The sequence below is a fragment of the Malaya genurostris genome, chromosome 2 (genome assembly GCF_030247185.1).
Source record: "Malaya genurostris strain Urasoe2022 chromosome 2, Malgen_1.1, whole genome shotgun sequence".
Classification (NCBI taxonomy): Eukaryota; Metazoa; Arthropoda; class Insecta; order Diptera; family Culicidae; genus Malaya; species Malaya genurostris.
Genome location: NC_080571.1, coordinates 211,540,053 through 211,561,482, shown reverse-complemented (window position 1 = coordinate 211,561,482; position 21,430 = coordinate 211,540,053). Strand labels below are relative to the sequence as shown.

Sequence of the window (21,430 nt, the reverse complement as noted above, 5' to 3'; positions counted from 1 at the left end):
GTTCCCTTTCGACAGAGCTGCATTCTTGGGAGCTGGAAAGTGGGTCTGTGTCGCACCATTTCCATCATTCAACTCTGCCTCTGGCGGAAGCGAAACCGGAGAAGCTACAGAAAGGGACCATAGACTCACCAATCGCAGTTTGTCGTCTTGTTTCAAGCATCGTGACGATATTTTCAAATCACACGCCATGGTCATTATCTCATGGACAGTGAAGAACGGATGGAGATTATCCTCCTGCAGGATATAGCTGCACAATTTATTGCCCTCGACGGTGTTGCCGATGTTGAGTGACCCTTTGACGCCAGTTTTTCTAATGGTGTGCAGCGATGACGGCATCAGGACGACAGGAGCAGGTAAAGAAAACGAAATTGAAAATTCGATTTAGGCTTACACATGTACGTCATTTACTCTGGGCAAATTGGGAAGGAAAATTTCGGAAGCCGTTTGCATTTCAGGCGCACAAATCGTCTTACGTGTATCCGGTGAGAATATTCAATAGCGAAGATTTACCGGCCCCGGAAGGACCCATTATCGCCGTCAGTTCGCCTGAGTTGAATTTTCCGGTAACGCCTTTGAGAACGGACTTCTTTTCTGAAATTGAAACAGAGAAGATGAGAACGAATTATTAATCGGATCGGATTACAGTGATTGGGTAGGCTCGTTGTCAGATTGTTGCGAAGCCCTTATCTATGCAATCTGAGAGGGGAGTTCACACATTTTACGCAGACGGACTAGGTAGTGGACGATTATCAATTATTCAAATGAATGCAAATCAGGTAAAGCAATTTCAACGCCCCACTAATAGAAAAATGCGCAATCGCATTTGTTTTGTTATGACAATTACTGCCCACGTTTCCGTTGCCAAGATCAGCTACAGTGTTAGCTATTGACGCATATGCATGTAATCTTAGCAGTTTATACGATACTTAGCTAGATAACGCCGGTTTATTCGATTTGGTTCAAGTAGATATCCACTCGGTGGGTGGGTTCTCTGGAAAGATTTGCATTAGTACTTATAATTTGCCGATGGGTGTGAGAAAAAAGCGAAGTTTTTAGTAGATAATGAGTAAGTATTTAGAAATCATTTTAATTAAATTGGAACTGGATTGCTAACTAATAATTTGTTTTCGGAAGCTGGGCTGACAGTATGCATCTCGAATCAAGTTTCTCGAAGTGATTGTTTTTGAAGTCAACTCGACTAAACTGTGGTATTACATATCACTTTCGACCACGTGATCGAGATATCAACAATGTGGTACTAGATTCCGACTGGCGCGGTTCGAAATGTCAATCAAAAATAAATAAACGCATATACATTGCAATCGCGAGAAAATGAAACTTTTTGAATTATTTGTCGGATATTTTCGATTGCATTTATTCAGTTTAAGTACTAAAGAGGAAGATGTTTGAAATAATCCGATTGTAAGATGTCACGAATTTTTCTTTTTTTTTAATAATTTAATCATATTTCTGTTATTTAAATCAATTAAGACGCAGACTCTTTTCCAATCCATTTGAAAAGATAAAGAATCAATAGATGAACTTTTTAAATTATGGTGAAAAATTCTCTCTGGTTTACATATAAAATTTCAAGTGAAAAAATATTTAAGTTGTTCGTATTTCTAGTTTTATTCAAAGAATTTCAAAATCTTCGGCTTTCATTGTAGTATTTACATAATGAAACCATCTAGATACTATTGAAAAATCCCATCGGCATGTTTATCACGTGACGGTGATGCTTTTGACATACCTTACATGAAATACAAATGAATCAACATTGAACCAATAAAGATTTTTACAATTTCCAACTTTCCGCATAAGTGAATCTTTTTAGATATCTCCACGTTCCTTCACATTTCCCACGATTCGTTCGAGTAATGGTTTCTGTCTATCGGTTCCAGAAATTTGACTAAGACCTACAGTTCCTGGTAATATATTTCCTCTTTTGGTCTTTTTATATTAGATAAATACCATATTGCTTTCAATTAACATGATTTGACGCAGTCCGACTCTAACATAATATGCCAAATGCATAAAATATACAATGATAATGTATCACAATAAATATACTAAATATATTTTAAAGACAATCAATGATGCTATGGATAAATACCCTCAAATAAAAAGAAAATTAGTACGAGTACGACTGTTTAGTTTCACTATTCTTCAACTTATCGACAATCTAGTACTTCTTCAAGTGAAGTCAAACGAAGCTCTATGATGAAGAAACGATGTATTTGGCTTATGTTTTTTCTCTATCTTCCATAGATTGCATTCGTTGTATTTCAACGTTATTATTATATAACGCTATTGTTATATAATAGATAAAACAAAACAAATACAGATCTGATTTCCGTTTGTTACTTTTATATAAAATGTATTCTATCTACACCTATACTTTCACGAACAGCTCGGTACTAACCTTTCCTTTTCTTTTCCTTTCCTTTCTTTTCTTTTCCTTTCTTTTCTTTTCCTTTCCTTTCCTTTCCTTTCCTTTCCTTTCCTTTTCCTTTCCTTTCCTTTCCTTTCCTTTCCTTTCCTTTCCTTTTCCTTTCCTTTCCTTTTCCTTTCCTTTCCTTTCTTTTCCTTTTCCTTTCCCTTTCCTTTCCTTTCCTTTCCTTTCCTTTCCTTTTCCTTTCCTTTCCTTTCCCTTTCCTTTCCTTTCCTTTCCTTTCCTTTCCTTTCCTTCTTTCCTTTTCCTTTCCTTTCCTTTCCTTTCCTTTCCTTTCCCTTCCTTTCCTTTCCTTTCCTTTCCTTTCCTTTCCTTTCCTTTCCTTTCCTTTCCTTTCCTTTCCTTTCCTTTCCTTTCCTTTCCTTTCCTTTCCTTTCCTTTCCTTTCCTTTCCTTTCCTTTCCTTTCCTTTCCTTTCCTTTCCTTTCCTTTCCTTTCCTTTCCTTTCCTTTCCTTTCCTTTCCTTTCCTTTCCTTTCCTTTCCTTTCCTTTCCTTTCCTTTCCTTTCCTTTCCTTTCCTTTCCTTTCCTTTCCTTTCCTTTCCTATCTATGTGTTTGTTAGGAGCTGCTAGGAGGCATGAAAGTTCAACATAAGCTGTTATGCACCAACGAGTCAACAACGCTCTTTCCCCCACACCTCCCGGAAATTGTTGCTCAATGTTTTCAGAATTCCAATAATAAAATTATTCTAAATCCTAATGTGAAGCTCTAACGTTTTTGCCTTTCTCTATAGAAAGGTATTAGAATTGCTGGAAAAACCGACTATCGTACGAAGCCTCGGAAATCCATAGTGTTATATACCAATCGACACATCTCGATGAGATCGGAAAATGTCTCGCAATTTTCTCAGAGATGGCTTAATCGAATTTTTTAAGCTTAAGCTCGTTTGAAAACTAGTATTGGGACTAGGACGGAAACTAGTTCGAAGATTAAATGACTGCGACTTCTGGTTCGGGAGATATGATGATATAAGTGCCGAAACCGACAAAACACATTGTTTTTTACCTCTCTAATATAGATAAGGGTGGCAATAGTTTGGGATCACCTCTATTTTCGTAAAGCGCTAAATCTGATATGGGTAAGGTACTACCCGGCGCTTAAGGTTTGAAAATATTCGTGCTTGAAAAATCACCATAGGGGGGAGCAGAGGCTAATAAAAGTCATTTTCATTGACTCAAAATAGACGAAAATGAAGAGAAATTAATGTCCCTCTCAGCTTCGCTTGCAAACTATGAGAACGAAATTCATGTCCAGTCAACGACATAAGCGGAACAGTAGTCTCAAAATTGTTTTCTTTCTTTCATTTGCCCTTTCAGTCACTTGCTGTATGCAGTGTCGGTATTCAACCGAAGCTTTGAGATTTGAAAATGACGGAAAAAGGTTTCACAGTGACTTCTAACCTGTTGGCAGTGGCGTAGGGGGCATTATAGAGAGGCGAAACAATTTTAGAGGGGCGGCAAAGTAATCCTTGGGACCTTTTTTTTCTCGCCCAAGTCAGCTTACCGGAGATGGAGTTCAGCTTTGTTTTGTTTTGCTCACTAAACCAACGATGGAGGCGGCAAATCTCTTATTTTGCCCCGGGCGCCAAATTGCCTGTTAGTGCTCGAATTTGTAGTAGTTTTTATTTCCAATGAGGTTCTGGGATGTAATTACTTCGATTTGTCATATTTTATTCACCCTTTATAGCCAAGCGTCACAGATTTTCAATACATCGATAAGAGAATGAGAATTGAAATTCTGCTGATGTTTGTTTCTCGGTTTTGTATGGGAAACTCATAGGTAACCGAATCCATAGAAATTGAATTGCGATCATTTTCTGCGGAAGAAAAGTATTAGTGTAAATTTACTTTTGGATTTCAATTATATTCAATAAACAAACAATTGCCAATGTTTGTTTCATAGGTAATGCGGCACAACTAATGATACAAACAGACATCCGCCGGTGTTTATATCGCAATAGTCGTTCATGAAGAGTTATACACTGATTCATATTTTCGAATGCTTCACAAGTAACCTTTATGACGCAAAACCGTGGTTTGTTTTATCACAACCGAGGCTACTCTGCCATCGCTAGAATGTTGTGCAACAGATGGAAATTTTACATCCAGGTCACACCGCAGTCACTCGTCGCAAAAGCTGCAGTACACATTTATCTGTGACCAATCGAACAGGGCAAAGACCGACCACTACACCGACCAAGCTCGCCGGTACAGCAGTTCTATCATCACTTCTATTCACAATCATACCATCCCATATTTAGACACACGCCGAGTGCCTGCGAACTGCGGAATTCTGATACAGAACCGCACCGCTTTTCTGGCTCAGCTCGACACGCCAATATAAATCTTACCAAACCACATTTTCCTTCGTTAGAAGTCAGCGTACCCCGATGGAAGTGATTGGAAGCCGTCTCGCCGCTAACGCCGACCGGTAACCGGTCGATAGACTAGACCTTATCCATGCTGCGGCTAAAAGCAACTTCCTCCCGCTGATGGCGGCCGGCGGTAGGAAAACAACCTCAGCTGCACAACAACGACGGCGACGACGAGAACCACACGGTTGCAACATATCCCAAACATAAATGTGACATTTATGTGTACACTCTTAGAAAAAATGAAATTTACGCTTGACGTAAACTCAAGTATGCCGTAATTTCTTCAGTGATGACACAATATTACATCTACTAGCATGTAAAAATAAACTTTGCGTCTGTATCGATGTAAGCTTCAGCTAAATTAACTGTGAAGTTAATGATATGACTTATTTTCACATGATTTAAATTGTGAAAGTAGGTGAATCGCGACGCTCCTTTTATGTGCATCTATTAAGATGTAAGCTTTTCTAAGTGTGTACGCTTGAATCGAACTGGAAGTGTTTCGTGCCACTCGTGCTGATGCATTTGAATGGCATACTATTTTGCACATCAATTCTTTACCAGATTCTATCTCTGATCGGACTCTGATCCTCTGTTAACCGGTCCAATAGGTTACTGAATAGTACCTAATGTGAATTTCAAAATTTCAATATCATGTAGTGTAAAAATTACATCTTGGAAATAAATAAACAATAAAATTAATAAATTTAAGCATTCGTATTACTGTAACATGATTAAATAATTTGTAGTCTCAGTTCTATATCAAAATGCTATCTGAAAGCATGAAGATAATCCATGCAATAGGTTTCGTTCGATAATCTGAAACAATCATCCATGAAGGAATATCTTCTGTTGCTGCTACTGTAAGTGACCTGCCATCTATACTGTTAGAATACTTTGCTCTCGACTGAACTAACAACATCCAAGAGTACAACAGTAGCAGGCATGGCAGTTCCTGCACTATCATCATCTACCCATTACTGAGGCTTACAATCTTACATCATTCGGACCTTGTTCGATGTGATGCTTTATAACTTCCGGGTTTAATGCATTGAAGCTGACACAGATATGCAATGTGATTCCTATCGTGTACCAGTGCCATCAATGTTCTAGCCGGTGTAGGTGTTCTGGCAAACAAACAAATCAACATTTTATAGTTGAATTGCCGTTTCAATGAGAAATCTGCTCGTATAGTAGAGATCTGCTTGATTCTCCAGTCACTAATAAGAAGGTTATCATAGAATTTCTAACTATAGTCATGCTTTTTAATATGCACACCAATGTCCAATTAATCATAGAAACATTAGAGTGGAAGTAAACAGTGATCTAAGAATCATTATTATTCCTCTCTTAGTAACAGATATCTTCGCTACATAGATTTCAAAATCTTTGGAATTTGTGTTCGTTCCAATAAGGAATGGAACGAACACAAATTCCAAAGATTTTAAAATCCATGTATAACTTTTCAAAAGTCTTTAGGAAGTAAAAACAACACGCAATAGCTTAAAAAACACCCCTCTAAGAAGTCCAATACGTTGAACCGTTATTCCGATGATTGTCCAATAAATCGTCCAACGGGGGGCCGACACAGGACTTTCGTTTGCCGATTTTGAAACAGACCATTGAACCGGGTAGCCATTTTTTCGTTCAACAAACCCGGCAGACAGAGGTCCATTGTTGAGGCGATGGAGCTAGTTTGGGCGTAAACTAGCATAGCCTAAGAATCGAAACAGTCCGAGCCAAAATTATAATATTTTTTTCATCGACATCGGACTAAATTACGGATAGAAATTTTAAACAAATTTCTTTCTGTAGTTCCGGATTTCATTTTATTTGGGCCTTTTTGGTGAAAATCAGTAGAGTCATCTCGAAAAAAAAATGAATGAGCTCCGTTTTGGAAATTCGATTACAATATCAATACTTTCAGAACCGCTTTCCGAGGACCGATATAACCGGTTCACCGGTTGCATTGGAGCAATTTTGAATCCAATTTAGAAGAATGTTTCCTTCGTTTACATCACCGCTCCATACGACGCATTAACATTTCAAACACTCGTAACACTTTAATTCCGGAACCGTCAGGAAGTCAGATCCTGACTAAATTCAGAAATTTTCATTTAAATCTAAGTTCAAGAAATTCGATTAGGCCAACTCGGAGGAAAGTGAGTGAGCTCCGTATTGAAGGGTTTTGACCACTATTTCCGGTACTTACAGAACCGGATTTCAGGAACCCGTACACCCGATGTGAGGTTGTCAACTGGCTAGACCTGTGAAATAGAGGTTATTCACTATTATTGAGAAATTCGCTCATCTTAATACATTTTTCACTCGCCACACTGTAATTCCGGAACCGGAAGAAAAATGCATATGAAATAAAAAAAAAATATGAGGCGAGATTGATTTTCATTTGAGACTAAGTTTGTTAAAATCAGATCAGACATCTCGGAGAAAAGTGAGTCCATATTTCCCTCATATACACGCACATGCACATAGACATTTACACAGACCGTTGAACAGAATCGAATGGTATATGACACTCGGCTCTCCGGGCCTCGCACAATGGTCGGGAACTGAAAAATCTGTTTTAATCCACCTAGTGATGTAATGATGCCTTTCTCATATCAATCATACTATCATATATAATACTGTGGTATTCTTCATAATAATTTTCTACGATTCTTAAAAGAATAACCGAAATAGGTTTGTTTGACCGTCTACTGATAAAAACTATCAATTGGAGAAGATTTGAGGTCGATTTAGAAAACTTTTCACGGTTTTTCGCCCTTTCCAGTGATGGTATAAAATGTTTAACTTTACCCTGGATCGGATCCAGATGAAATTCAGAAATTATGTATGGGACCACAGAACCTTTCATTTGAACCTAAGTTTTTCTTTTTTTGTACATTTTACCCCATAACTCCGGAACCGGAAGTCGGATAAAAATAATATTTACTAATTTTGTATGGGACCACAAGACCTTTCATTTGAATCTAAGTTTGTAAAAATCGGTTCATCCATCTTTGAGAAAAGTTAGTGCACTTATTTTTACAATTTTTTGCACATTTTACCCAATTATTTCGGAACCGGAAGTTGGATGCTAATAATATTCAGGAATTTTGTGTGGGACCACAGGACCTTTCATTTGAATCTAAGTTTGTGAAAATTGGTTTAGCCATCTCCGAAAAAAGTTAGTGTAAAAAAACGTTACATACACACTCATACATACATACAGACATTTTGCGTACTCGGCGAACTGAGTCGAATGGTATATGACACTCGGCCCTCCAAGCCTCGGTTCAAAAGTCGGTTTTCACAGTGATTAACCTTTCTATATGAGAAAGCAAAAAGACGGTCAAAAGTCTGTACTGGCTTTCATTGACGTTTAAGAGCTTAGGTGTCCTAACAAAAGTTTCTCAATATTGTATGACGCGTCTATTGGAGGAAGTCCCTTTTTTTATTAAAAACAGCTTTTTTTAAATTTATCATAAGTACCTACTACAAAGTTTTAGATAACATCGAAACAAATAACTTTGCCGAAAACAACAATTTGTTATGACATCATTTTCAGAGGATAAATAAAGTTTTATGAAAAAATAACTGTTTTTGAAATTATCTTTTCTCAAAATTGTGAAATTTTGTGAACAGTAAACAATCGTTATATGATTCTCCGTACTCTATAACACAAGTTGTGAAAGTTTCAGAACCGAGTCATTTCGGGCTTTTTATTTGAAGCAGGTTTTATTATAGCAATTATCAGTCAAATTTAGCTAACAAAAGTAGTTTCAAAATTACATCAGGATGACTCTGATTCAGAATCACTAGCAGAATCCGAATGCGTTGAGTTTTGAAAAAACTGGAAGGCGGCTGGTAGACGAGGGAGTGTTCGTTGGCCGCTTCCGTAAACTCGTGAAAAAACATAATCTCTCACGTGGGAAGTTTTAACATTTCGAGGGTTTTTCATTTTTTCATTCCACACTTCAAACATAAATACATAGAAAAACAAACGAAGCGAAAACATATGTTTCCATAATTTAGTACACAATTTTTTATGTTGTTGTTTGATGACGAATCTATTACAAAAATAATCAAATAAATTGAACCTTTTGCCATTGGCTTCACGAAATACGAAGAAATAATATCAAACACCCCTAGCGTATCTCTATTCCTGATTTTTGTAACATGTATCCTGGAGTATGAGAAATTGAACCCGCATTTCAGGTATACTTGCCCTTTTTCTTAGCATAAGTTCTAATACTAAATTCAATTATAAGACTACATTCAATATGTTGTTCAATATCAAATTTATTGTTTTCATTTATAGGTAACTATTCATGTAAGGAATGAACTGTTCTTCTGTATAGATTTCTTCTTATATATTGATAGTTTCCTCACTGTGTTGACTTTTTATTAAATGTATGTACTGAAAATATTATCATTTTAAATGAGGATAATTTTTATATATAGCTGTAATGAAACTTCCAAATAAATAGTCCGAAATGACCCGGCTCTGAAACTTTCACAACTTGTGTTATAGAGTACGGAGAATTATATAAGGATTGATTTACGTTCACAAAGTTTCACAATTTTGAGAATAGATAATTTCAAAAACAGCTATTTTTTCATAAAACTTTATTTATCTTCTGAAAATGACGTCAGATCAAATTGTTGTTTTCGGCAAAGTTATTTGTTTCGATATTATCTAAAACCTATGTAATAAAAATAGAAAGATGCGAAGATAAATTCAAAAACTTATTTCACAGTGAAAAATTTTTTTAAATATTTTTTTTTACTCGATATCGGTACTACCCCCTTAATAAAAATTAAGGACTTCCTCCAACAGAAGCGTCATACACTCAGAAAAATCTTCACTTCAATGCTGCATGAAAACGTATGCGATTTTTATCCATACAACTTTTCTTGTAATACTTATGTGAAGTATAAGTAACACAGAATGAACTCATGAACTCTTAGTCCACATTTGTATCACGTAATCCCTACGTGACACTTTTTGTGGATTCTGACCCTTATTACGAATATCACTACACGGTGAAAACCAAGTGAAGTGATTTTCACCTTATTATCGGTATCACTTCACGGTGAAAACGAAGTGAAGTGAATGTAGGTCTTTATCACGAAAGTCGCTTCATAGAAAAAAGTAATTACTTAGATGAGTTTGTTGTTATTACGAGCATCAAATCACCAACATTTTGTTGAAAAAATTAGTTTTTTAGTGATCACCTCACTATGCGTGATACTGGTAATAGGTAAAATAAAGTGAAGTGACGGATCAGGGTCATTTCGCCGAAAACCATTTCGCCGAAAGGGTTATTTCGCCGAATGACATTTCGCCAAATGCCATTTCGCCGAAAGCCATTTCGCCGAAAGGGTCATTTCGCCGAATCCTGAAATCGTCTTGAAATCGTAATTAGAATTGATTTGAATTAAAGACAAACGAAAGATGATAGCGTTAACGCCCGTTTTGTTAACTTACCATTGTTCTTCTTGAATAATGATTGATTGTTGTACTCTTGAATAAAGATTGATTTATGAACCTCAGAAAGTAGTTCCCAAGGAAACTTGTTGACTATTAGCTAGTAAGCATCAAAGCAATTGCATAGGTGTATCTACCAGGCAAATGTATTCTACGGGTTGTATTGCGATTGACGACAATTTTCGATGTACAGTTTCCTTAGAAGATTGATGTACTGGAACACAATCTAGGGGATTTGACTTTTGAACTGTAGCAAAGAAAAATTGAGTTGTGTTTCAATTTTGTAATTTTGATATACAGAATTCGCGTAATACCGATTGGTCAAATGAGTTGTTAAGGGTTGGTCGCGTAGAGCCATTTAGTAAACCCAATAACATTTGCTAAATTTTTTCTTATAAACTATACTTCTGCTAGGTACTAATATTAGATCTGAAAGTATAATAGAAATTAGCTAGACCTCATAACTGTCGATGAAACTAATGAGCAATTATTTACCTTAAAATCACTGTGATAAATACAGTTGAAGGGTCAAAAAAGAGTTTGGCCTATGTAGACTGTTCTAGGTTTTTCAACAGACGCCATATTGCGTTTGCATCCAAGCACAAAATGAACATATGGTTGACATAATGAATTCAAGTGAACTCCGATGACAAAGCCGTTTTTGGCATCTATGTGATTTTTTACATAAAATTAACGTGTGGATTTTTTTGAATGTACAATACTGAGAAACTTTTGTAAAATCACTGTGCCTCGGTTTAAAAGTTGGGTTTCACAGTGATTGCATAGCCTCCTTTATGAGAGAGGGAAACAAATTCGAACTTGTAGTAAATGCTACTTTCGAATTCAAATCTGGTCCTCGACAAAACAGTAAATGTCTGTATGCGTGTGTTCTTAATTTTTTCGGAGATTGCTAAACCGATTTTCATAGACTTAGATTCAAATGAAAGGCCCTGTTGTCCCGGGTTGGCGGTTCAATGCATAGGACGTTGGTCTTACAAGCCAGTTGTCGTATGTTCGAGCCCCGACCTGGAAGGATTCTTAGTGTCAGTAGGATCCATAGTACTAGCCATGCAATGATTCTGTACACTAAGAATCGGCTGCGAAGTCTGTTGAAACAGAAAGGCCAAATTCCACAAAAGGAATGTAATGCCAGGACTTTGCTTTTGCCCTGTAGTCTCATACAAAATTTCTGAATATAACCAGAATATGACTTCTTCATCCGCACTTACAGGGTGATATGCACAAAATAATTGAAAATATGTGCATTAACTTTTCTCGGAGAGGACTTGACTGATTTTCACAAACTTAGGTTTAAATAAAAGGTATTAAAATACCATAGAAAAGTACTAAGCTTCATACTGATTCGATCCGTTCCAGTGACCGATTTTCACAAACTTAGTGCTATTTAAAAAACGTTAAAAAATTGTAAGCTGAGCTATCGAAACTATTTCAATCGACCGTAATTGTTAGTAGACGACAAAACAAATCATTTCCGGCTATCCTGGTGCCCAGTTTTCCATTCCTGAAGCACCGTAAGTAGTGGTCATTTACCCCAAAATGGAACTAACTCACTTTTCTCAGAGATGGCGTGACCGTTTTTCACAAACTAATGTCGTTTTCGTTTTTAAATTGCATTACACCGGTGTAGGTAAGGTTGCACTGAAACCGTTCGTTTTTGCCAATTGCACTACACCAGTGCTACACTTTTTCTGCACCGTTACCACTGGTGTAGCGCTCATCAAGAGTTTAGTGTAGCTCTGTGCAATGGAATCGTTTATTGTCGTCAATGGTTACTGTTTATGCTTTCGTTATTTTTGTTCGTTTATTCATGCCTCCGCGTAGCACTGCACCGGTGCAGTGCAAATTAAAAACGAAAACGACATTTTAATTTAGGTGAATTTCCTGAATTTCACCTGAATTAATAATTTGGCAGGTTCCAAATTTAGCAGGTGAATAGTGTTAAAAAATGTATACCGTGACCTAAAGCAGCGTAGAAAAACACGAAAAAATCGTTTTAATTACGCTCAAAACTGTTCTAATTTCTATGCCGTATTTGTTGCTAGCCATACGAACCAACTTCGGCTATATAGATCCTCGGAATCCGGTTTCGGAAGTATTGGAAATAGTGGTAAACAACTGCAAAAAGGATAATTAAAGACATTCGTGCCCGATGGTAAAACTCTTTGATTATTGCAGTGGATGTTATGGTGGAATCATGCAATTTGTTCAACATTCCAACTGATTTTTCATCAATCTCATAAACTTAGCATAGTTGACCAAAAGAAGAAAAGGTTAGTTAATTTAAATAATTTTGTTTTCAATTCAATGAAAAGGTAATCCATGAAGAGATATCTTTATTGAACCTGTTCACATAAGTCTTTCTGATAAAATCGAATATGTCATGCTTTGTTGAGAAATTTTATTTGCCTTATGATTACAAGCATTGAAGAACATTGCATAGTAACAACTGCACAAATTTCCAAATTTAAATAAGACGTTGTTACAATTTCTCCGCGTCCGGATTTTCCTCCATCTCACCCTGTTTGTCTCTGGTAAAAACTTTTCTCGTTACTGCAGCCACCTGTTTAGCAGAAGTTACTATAATATCCAGTACTGTAGAGAACCATGAGGCGGGTTTTTCTGTGCCCTCTTCCGGTAAAACGTCCCTCTTCCCTCTTCGCAAATTTGCTGGCATTGCGGTTGATGTCACGCGATTTCCACCCCTTCCACACGGTGGTCTTTTATTTCGTTGAAACGCCTTCTTGTTCTCCTCATCGTCATACATGACTTCATAGCTTACATATTCTTCATCAGACGATTTATGGGTACTATCAACTTCACTAGAATAATCACTGTAAGATCGGTCCAGATCGACTCCGTCAATGTTAAATACATCTTTCTCGTCTTCCGTTATTTCACGTTTTCGTTTAGAATCTATGGATGTCATATCATCTCCAGGTGAATCGGATTTACTTTCTACATCTTCATCGGATGGCAGCCCCCGTTTTTTGCAAGGTCCGCCATGATGTTTTCGCCTTCTCGTATTCGGAGGCTGTCCACCTCCTCGCCGTTCTGCACGAGGTCGATCGGCTGGCTTTCCGGTTGAAGCTTCTGTTTCGATACTGGATTCTTGAGGTGATCGCCTTGACCGGATAAGAATTCTAGTATCGCTGGATTGAGTTTCAGATGGTTGTAATCTTAACAGTCCTATTTCATGTTCAAAGCCATATTTCTTCTGATCAATCGTTTTCGGGTGATACACAGGAGATCTCATATCACGTATGAATTTATCATTCTGTGGAGACTCGTAGTCAACGAATTTGAACATTTTATTATTTTTTTCATCGAACGCATCTTTTGCGTCGCTGATGGTTTCTAGCTGCTTTGGTGAGTCGTCCTCTAATCTTAAATGTCTTTTTCGCTTCGATGATTCAGTAGCGCTTGCTTCCGTTGTCACTCCATAGTTATTCACGTTAATAACTGAATTAATAGTGACTAAATAAACATTAGCACCAAAGGCGGAGTTAGCAAGAATTCCAGTCGGTCGCAGTAAGTCTAATGAACGTTTCTTGCGAGTCAAGTCATCTTCGGCGCTACTCGGCGTTGCTTCCGTTGCAGCATCTCCGAATCCGCTATTAATGCCATTGTTCGTACCCAACTTCAAACCGAAAAAATCTGAAAAAGATCGCTTGGGTCATAATGATGCAATATTTTTTTTAAACCCTACGGACCATAACTATTCTGTCGATCAGATTTTACATTAACACCATGATCGATGATTTCTTTTCCCTTTGCAGCCGCTCCAAGCAAGACGTTTGAGGCATGGTCGAAAATGTTTTGCTGAGCACGTGTGAAATGAAGCTGAAAACAATAAATTTACTATCTGACGAACAAAACACACCGCAAACATAGCATAATTTACCTTGTTCCCCACGGCACAGCAAATAACTAGCACCAGAAAAGGATTCATTCCTGCTTGAGAAAACTCCACACTATTTCCCAACCCCACACGGTATAATAAATTACTGCCGACAGTATTTCGGCACACTAAGCGCATCTATCATACATCCGTGAAATTTATATGATGCATCGATGCAAATATAATTCATCTTGATAGCTGCCGGTGTCGGACCGGAAGCTGAAAACGCCGGTCAAACTACCAGTGCATTCACGACGATAAGATCCAGTCGCGGCCCGTGTTCGTACTTTGCGTGACACTCGACCATACCGACGAACGGCAACTGTCATCGATTTGTCATGCTACACGCCACTGGATAGTTCAGCTCCACGTGAAGCTCCTGTGGAACAATGTCACATTTGTTTCTCATTTTGTGCTGGTCGTAATCTTAAAATTATTCAATGAAATTCCGATGATGTGTGATGATAGGAAATGTAGATTTTTGTAATAGAAAATATAGTCTGTGTCTGGTTCTGTACAATCAATTTCGTTGTAATCTATTAAATAATACCTCGTCTTTTCGCATTTGAATCTTCTAAATGAATACATGTTCATGATTGTGCAAGATTCCAAAATAGAAAATTGCGGAATATGTTCCAACAACCTTTTCATACCCATGTTGTTTACGAATAACGCTTTGAAACAGCTCTAATACAAAGAGTCAGGCAACTTTGGAAACGAAAATCAATCAGGCTAAATACTAAATGGGCTATCGTTTGTTCATTTCAGGACTTTTTCCAAAGAATTTGCAACTAATTACTCATAGCGCAACTGAACTGAACTGAAAACGCAATGTTGAAGGTGGTAAATTCACTGTAGCGATTTTTATTAAATTTTAGATTTTGACACAATTGACAGAGCACAGTTGCTAAAACTAATGTATTCAATCGGGCTATGTGTAATTGTGTTACAGTGGTTTGAGAGTTATCTGTCAACCATGGGGCAAAGAACTAAATTTGCTAATTCGTTCTCAAATCTTCGACAAATCGACTTGAGTGTGCCTCAAGGAAGCGTCCTAGGTCCACTGTTGTTCATTATATACATAAATGATATGAAAAATTGTCTGGGCAGAAGAAAGTCGAAACATTTCGTCGACGATTCTGCCTTATACTAGAAAGGTATTAACCTAATTGAAATTATGGAATGAACAAGCACTGAATTAAAAGTTTTAACAAGGTATTTGATGTGAAGAAGCTGTTTGTTACTTTTGGTTAAATCTAAATTGATGATTCGGAAAACGAAAAATAATGCAAATACCAATACTGTAAATAAACAATCAAGAAATAGAGCAGCACATATATTACATAATCGAAAAGGTAGCTGTACAATATGATGTTCTGTGCCGTATCGATAGAGATATAAACCGACGACACGACCTGCCACTCGTCTATCTAAACTGTATCGCAAATCTAACTACCCCTCAGTAACTGGTAATGTCAAAACGAAATCGCCAGGAAAACTATTGAAACTGGCAACAAATATTTATGAAATATTAATTTTGAATAACAATTACCATAACCTTGGTTACTGCACATTGAACACTTGAGAAATGTAAACAAACCAAACTGCCTCGAGTGGAAGATCCTTATCACTTCCGGTGAAAACAAACAAACTGTACATAATTGAAATCGAATCTTTCCGACTATACATATATGGAGATAATTAACACGAGGCAAATTACTTAGTCGTATTTTGTAATATGATTTCCGTCTATAGTTGCAAACATAAGCATCTGTCTGTAGGGTCGGACGGTTAAACTCACAGGTTGTAGAAGTTTCAAGGGCCAGACGGCTAAACTCGTTGGTTGTAGGAGTTTCTAAACCAATATCTTTGAACGAATAATATACCCAAGCATTTACAAAGATCATGCTGTTCGTGACAATAGTGAATAGCCTCACGAGATTACGAAGATCCATTGAGCTTACTACATCTGGATTTTTGTATTATGAGCTAATACTCGTGTGGTCCAGGTGTCATATTTGGTGACCTGAAACTGTATGTCATAATGAAGCGCCAAAGTATCATTTAATCTTTTAACTCTTTTAAAACTGATCCAATATATATTCAGTCTTGTTGAAGCGCCTCCCGCGAAGTAATCCAGCAAGATCAAGTTTGTTCTTAGCATAATTTTTCATTAAAACATGTCTCAATACAATAAAATCACTAGGAAAAATCATTCGTTTTTATTCAACATTATGGTTTATTTGTTTATTTTGGGACTCTTGGTAACATTTTTTTATTTATTTTTTTATTAAAAAAAATTTTTATTCTGCCCTTTTTGCGTAAAAGCTTTACGTGGCCGATTGGGATCAGGGTCATTTCGCCGAAAGCCATTTCGCCGAAAGCCGTTTCGCCGAAAGTCATTTCGCCGAAAGTCATTTCGCCGAAAGGGTTATTTCGCCGAATGTCATTTCGCCGAATGGGTCACTTCGTCGAATGCCATTTTGCCGAAAGCCATTTAGCCGAAAGGGTCATTTCGCCGAATCCTGAAATCGTCTTGAAATCGTAATTAGAATTAATTTAAATAAAGGACAAACGAAAGATGATAGCGTTAACGCCCGTTTTGTTGACCTACCATTGTACTTCTTGAATAATGATTGATTGTTGTACTCTTGAATAAAGATTGATTCATGAACCTCAGAAAGTAGTTCCCAAGAAAACTTGTTGGCTATTAGCTAGTAAGCATCAAAGCAATTGCATAGATGTATCTACCAGGCAAATGTAGGTGGTTTTTTCCGTTTATTAAGTGAAAATGAAAAAATATCTAATGCGGCTACGCCACATCGTTTTGGTTCATATGCTGTCTGACCTCGCTACCGCTCGTTCGAACCTAACTAAAGCAAAGAAACCTAGCTTTGAGTAGACCGGGCAAACGAGACGGTTACAGGTTTGTATGCAAGAGGCCGCCGCTTCCGACGGCGGGTCGGCGGCCGACTCAGCTGGCGTCGGCTCGGCGGCTTTGTGCCGCCGAGCCATCTTGGCTTCGGTTATGTGGCTGCGCCACATCAGTTATACAGGAGACATAACATGCAGGAGATATGACCCTTACGGCGAAATTACCCTTTCGGCAAAATGACCCTTTCGGCGAAATGACCCTTTCGGCGAAACGACTTTCGGCGAAACGACTTTCGGCGAAATGACCTATTCGGCGAAATGACTTTCGGCGAAATGGCATTCGGCGAAACGACTTTCGGCGAAATGGCTTTCGGCGATATGACCCGCTCCCGGCCGATTGGCTTATATTTTTGTTACCTAATATTTTTTTTTTTTTGCTATTGGATCTCGTTGTCACCCTTTTTCTAGGGGGAGATGAGTTTCCATTTCCATCCAACGAGGATCGGTTGTCACTTCGTCCGCGGCTTATCTCATCATCCATTGCTTTATAATAGGTAACAAGTGATTTGCACGGAATTCTTCTATCTTGACCGAAAATCACATAAGAAGGTATAGCCTTCTTCAAGTGTATGCGTAATGAAAGTAGGCAATTTAGAATACCGGGGAAAAAATGTTCCACTTTTCTTTTTCGATAGAGAGAATCTCTCCGTATTGGGACATAGTTTTGCGAATATAAGAATCGGTGACGCTTGAGGGAAGATCATGCACACGCACTTCTATAGCACTATCTTCCATATATACTGGAATGTTGTACTTAATGTTTTCGTGCTCCACATAATGCACATTATTATTGTCTTTTGCGATTTGAATTGCATCCAACTCTTTATAAAACTGGATGTAAACAACATTATTTGTCTTATTGCATTGAAGTAAGGCACACGTTTAATGTCAAGATGCATTTGCTCCTTAAGCAAACCTTCAAGTTCTCGTATCGAAGGTCGAATTTTGCACTGCCTGAAGTCAACAACAATTGTATTCTTTCGTGTCGGCGGTAACTTTTGTTCGTTTGGTTCACTCATTTCGAGGTCGTTCTATTGTTCACTACACAATACTGTACTTGGATTCTTCCGTCCCGAACGTAAGCGGTTTTGTTATATCCACTGACTTGGATGAGATGTGAAAGCGAACTGGTTCGTAGCAACTTGAACAGTGTTGCGCAAGAAGTTGATTTTTGTCATTTTCAAGGGGTTGCTATATTTGTGGTAATTGGCGGTGAATCGCTCACGAACACTTTTTATTCCGATTTTTATTCGGAGTGCCTGGTCGTGTCGACGTATGAACGTTTGCAAAACAAGGTTATGATAGTTTACATTCGATGTTATCGTCTATCTCCAACAAGAACTAAGGCTTGGTCGCTACTACACGGAAAATAAAAACTTTCTATTATTTGATTTCTTTTTACTAAATTTTAAGTTCTTTTAAATCTTTTCTTTCATTTGCTCCTTCCATTGTTGTCAAAATACAAAGAGCAAAACCAAGAGAATAAATATAACTCATCTTTAAGTATTTTTAAGGACGTGCCTTACGGAAACTATCTAGAGCCACTTTACTTAAAATTAGGTTATTGAACGGAGCTCCCTAATTGGGTGGAATGTACTTAAAATTAGGTTGTTTTGCGATTCCGTGTAATAAAACTTCATTAGCGCGTAAAATATTTTACAGACTGATAAACTGTTCATTGTGTAAAATCAATTTTTGGTGATACTACAAGCTTTTAGATCGAAGATGGCGTCGAAAGAAGAGTGAATGCGTAAGGCAATTGTATGCGGTCGCAATAAAAATTCAAGTCAGTCCGTAAGAAAACTTGCAAAAAATCACATTTGACAACAGCCAGCTGAAGGCCGCGAAGGTGAAGCATAATTGCAGAAGAGACCAAGTTTCTTAGAAAACAGTTGGTTTGGCAGGCAATATACAGCTGTGGTCTAGCAAGCCAAAGTTTCATCACTACCAGAACGGCGAACAAGGCAATATACCGTGAAGAATATCTAAAGCATCGATTGTTACCATTCCTACGTAGCCACGACGCTCCCTCGCTATTCTGGTCTGATTTGGCATCTTATTACTATGCCAAAGATGTTTAGGAATGGTATAAAGCGAATGGAATACATGTTGAACCGATAGAGGTGAATCTATCTAACTGCCCAAAGTTGCAACATATCAATCGGTATTGGACTAATTAAGGGCTGAGGCCAATTTGTTTTAGGGGGCTATTTTCACGCTTCAAATCTGATTTTCTCAGAAACGGTGACGAATGTAAAAAGTTTAGATTATTCTGTGAAAATTTCAGAATTCATTGACTTTAGCGGTCGAGAGAGGTTTTTTTTCAGAAGGAAGAATTGCATAGCTGAAAACGCCGTCTTTTAACTTGTTCATTGAATATCTCGCCTTCAAAAGCATGGATCAAAAATCTATCCTGACAATGGGCATAAAAAAAAAATGTCTAGATAATTTAATTTATATGCGATTAGTGCATAAAAACATATATGTTGTCGCGATAAAAATTAAGTGAACGTTATTTTTGTGGAGGTAAGTCGATTTCTATGTCGGCACCATTTTTTCTGCTCTTGTATCCTGGTAACGTAACGAAACATGAGAGAGAAATAAAATCGGCTCAGCCAGGCTGCCAAAAAAGCGATGTAGTCAAACTTGTAACCGAAAATATCAAAACTTTCTTGGCCACCCGGCCACATCGAGAGTCATTTTGCACATTTGCGAGAGAGCATGGGGGAAAATGTAATACGCAGAGCGAGCCACGTGGTTATACACGACCTACTGGCCTCAGCCCTTAAGTAACTGTGATTAGTTTTAGGATGACTAATAATGCACAAAGAAATGAAGACAAAATGCATCTTGAATTGAAGAAAATTTGTTTCATTCCAGATTTAGTCTGTCCATATTTTATCGCTAGCCAGCCTTATGTTGGTCATATTTCAGTGGTTATCCGTGCGGCAACAATTATCATTATTTATTTACAATTGCTGGATGTTTATATACATAATGAAGACGGGAATGTTGCCCATTCATCTAGTTGGTGATATTATATGCGGAAACGACAAACACATATATAACACATGAGTAGCAGAAGACTTTAGATTACCCCGGTATTTGAGAAATATATCGCAAAGATCAATATATTCAACAGATACAAAGCCGTCAACCAGTTTTCTCCAGTTCAAAAGAAGGGTCATTGAATATGTGAAAGAGAATTATTGATATGACGGTAATGTACGATGATGGATATACGTGGGAGGGTGATGCAACAAGACTTGCATAATCAAATCAAAGGATGAACAAATAGCATTAAATATAATAACGATAAATCATCACCTCCACTTCAAAGATAAGAGGATGGGGTGGATGCAGGACAATAGAGTCCGTGGCCATCAAAGAAAATCCGTGACTGAAAGACATTTATATACCCAAGTCAAAGTGTCGTCATCAAATTCGATACTTGTATTTCGCATAATTTTTATCTCTTTAGATGACAACGTCAACAGTATCCTTTGATTATTGATTCTTAAATAGCTCAAAAAAATGGGAAATCTTCCAAAACAAAGTATCAACTTTTCTATTATTGATTTGGCACAACTAGTTTATTTCTACCGCATAAACCGCATCGGGAGCTTAAATTGAATTAAACAAATCGTATTACGAACGTTCAATTTTTTTATCAGATCTCAATTATTCACACAAAAAAAAAATTTTTTCCAAGTGGTCTAATTTCTTATCGATGCTATCAATAAAGACATAATTTAGCAAATGACGGAAAATACCTAATAATCTACTGTTGGATTAGCATGAATGTTACTGACTACGAATGTAATCTGCATTCGGCTACCAAGTGTGGCTGTATGAATTTATATGCACCATTTACCAGCCAAGCAGATGTGTGCTTCTGTGGCTCAGTCGAATAACGGATCTGCATTGTGGTCCAATGATTCTCAGTTCAAGTCGCTATCAGTATTTTTCTTTATTTCACTGAAATTAATGTCATGGAATTTTCCAATCACACAGTATTACATATTCTTGAACGCGAATTTGCGCGAACGGCGACGCTTCATTTATGGGCATTTTATAAGATGGAAAATCACAGGGTTTTTTTTCGAAGTGTGTAACAAAAACAACAATGTGTGTTACGTGGAGCACAAAAAACGTCAAATACTACATTCCACTGTACGGTTCGGAGAACCATGCCGGAGAGTACGGAGAGATTCGTTCCGTCGGAAACGAAGTGTGGATGAACCTTATCACCGGTTCTGAA

At 37.5% G+C, this 21,430-nt stretch overlaps 2 protein-coding genes across 8 annotated transcripts in view; both read right to left on the bottom strand.

Annotated features, from left to right (window-relative positions):
• Window positions 1-21,430, bottom strand: part of LOC131427371 (ATP-binding cassette sub-family G member 1) — a 118,999-nt gene that overhangs the window by 14,447 nt on the left and 83,122 nt on the right. For all 7 annotated transcript variants that reach the window (XM_058590498.1, XM_058590497.1, XM_058590502.1 and 4 more), the window contains 2 exons: window positions 474-591; window positions 130-310 (listed from right to left, as the gene is read on the bottom strand). In XM_058590498.1, coding sequence (XP_058446481.1) covers window positions 130-310; window positions 474-591 — 299 coding nt within the window. The remainder of the gene's footprint in view (window positions 1-129; window positions 311-473; window positions 592-21,430) is intronic.
• Window positions 12,685-14,527, bottom strand: LOC131427372 (uncharacterized). The gene is made up of 3 exons (XM_058590503.1): window positions 14,239-14,527; window positions 14,048-14,177; window positions 12,685-13,991 (listed from the first exon to the last, which is right to left on the bottom strand). Exons 1-3 carry the CDS (start codon window positions 14,371-14,373, stop codon window positions 12,817-12,819), a joined length of 1,440 nt encoding a protein of 479 aa, XP_058446486.1. The 5' UTR covers window positions 14,374-14,527; the 3' UTR covers window positions 12,685-12,816.

Excerpts from the sequence above, each read along its gene's own strand:
- LOC131427372 (XM_058590503.1), bottom strand. The coding sequence starts at position 14,373 with ATGCGCTTAGTGTGCCGAAATACTGTCGGCAGTAATTTATTATACCGT. Across the intron at positions 14,178-14,238 it reads GCTGTGCCGTGGGGAACAAG|CTTCATTTCACACGTGCTCA; the intron begins GTAAATTATGCT and ends TATTGTTTTCAG. Across the intron at positions 13,992-14,047 it reads TGATCGACAGAATAGTTATG|ATTTTTTCGGTTTGAAGTTG; the intron begins GTCCGTAGGGTT and ends GATCTTTTTCAG.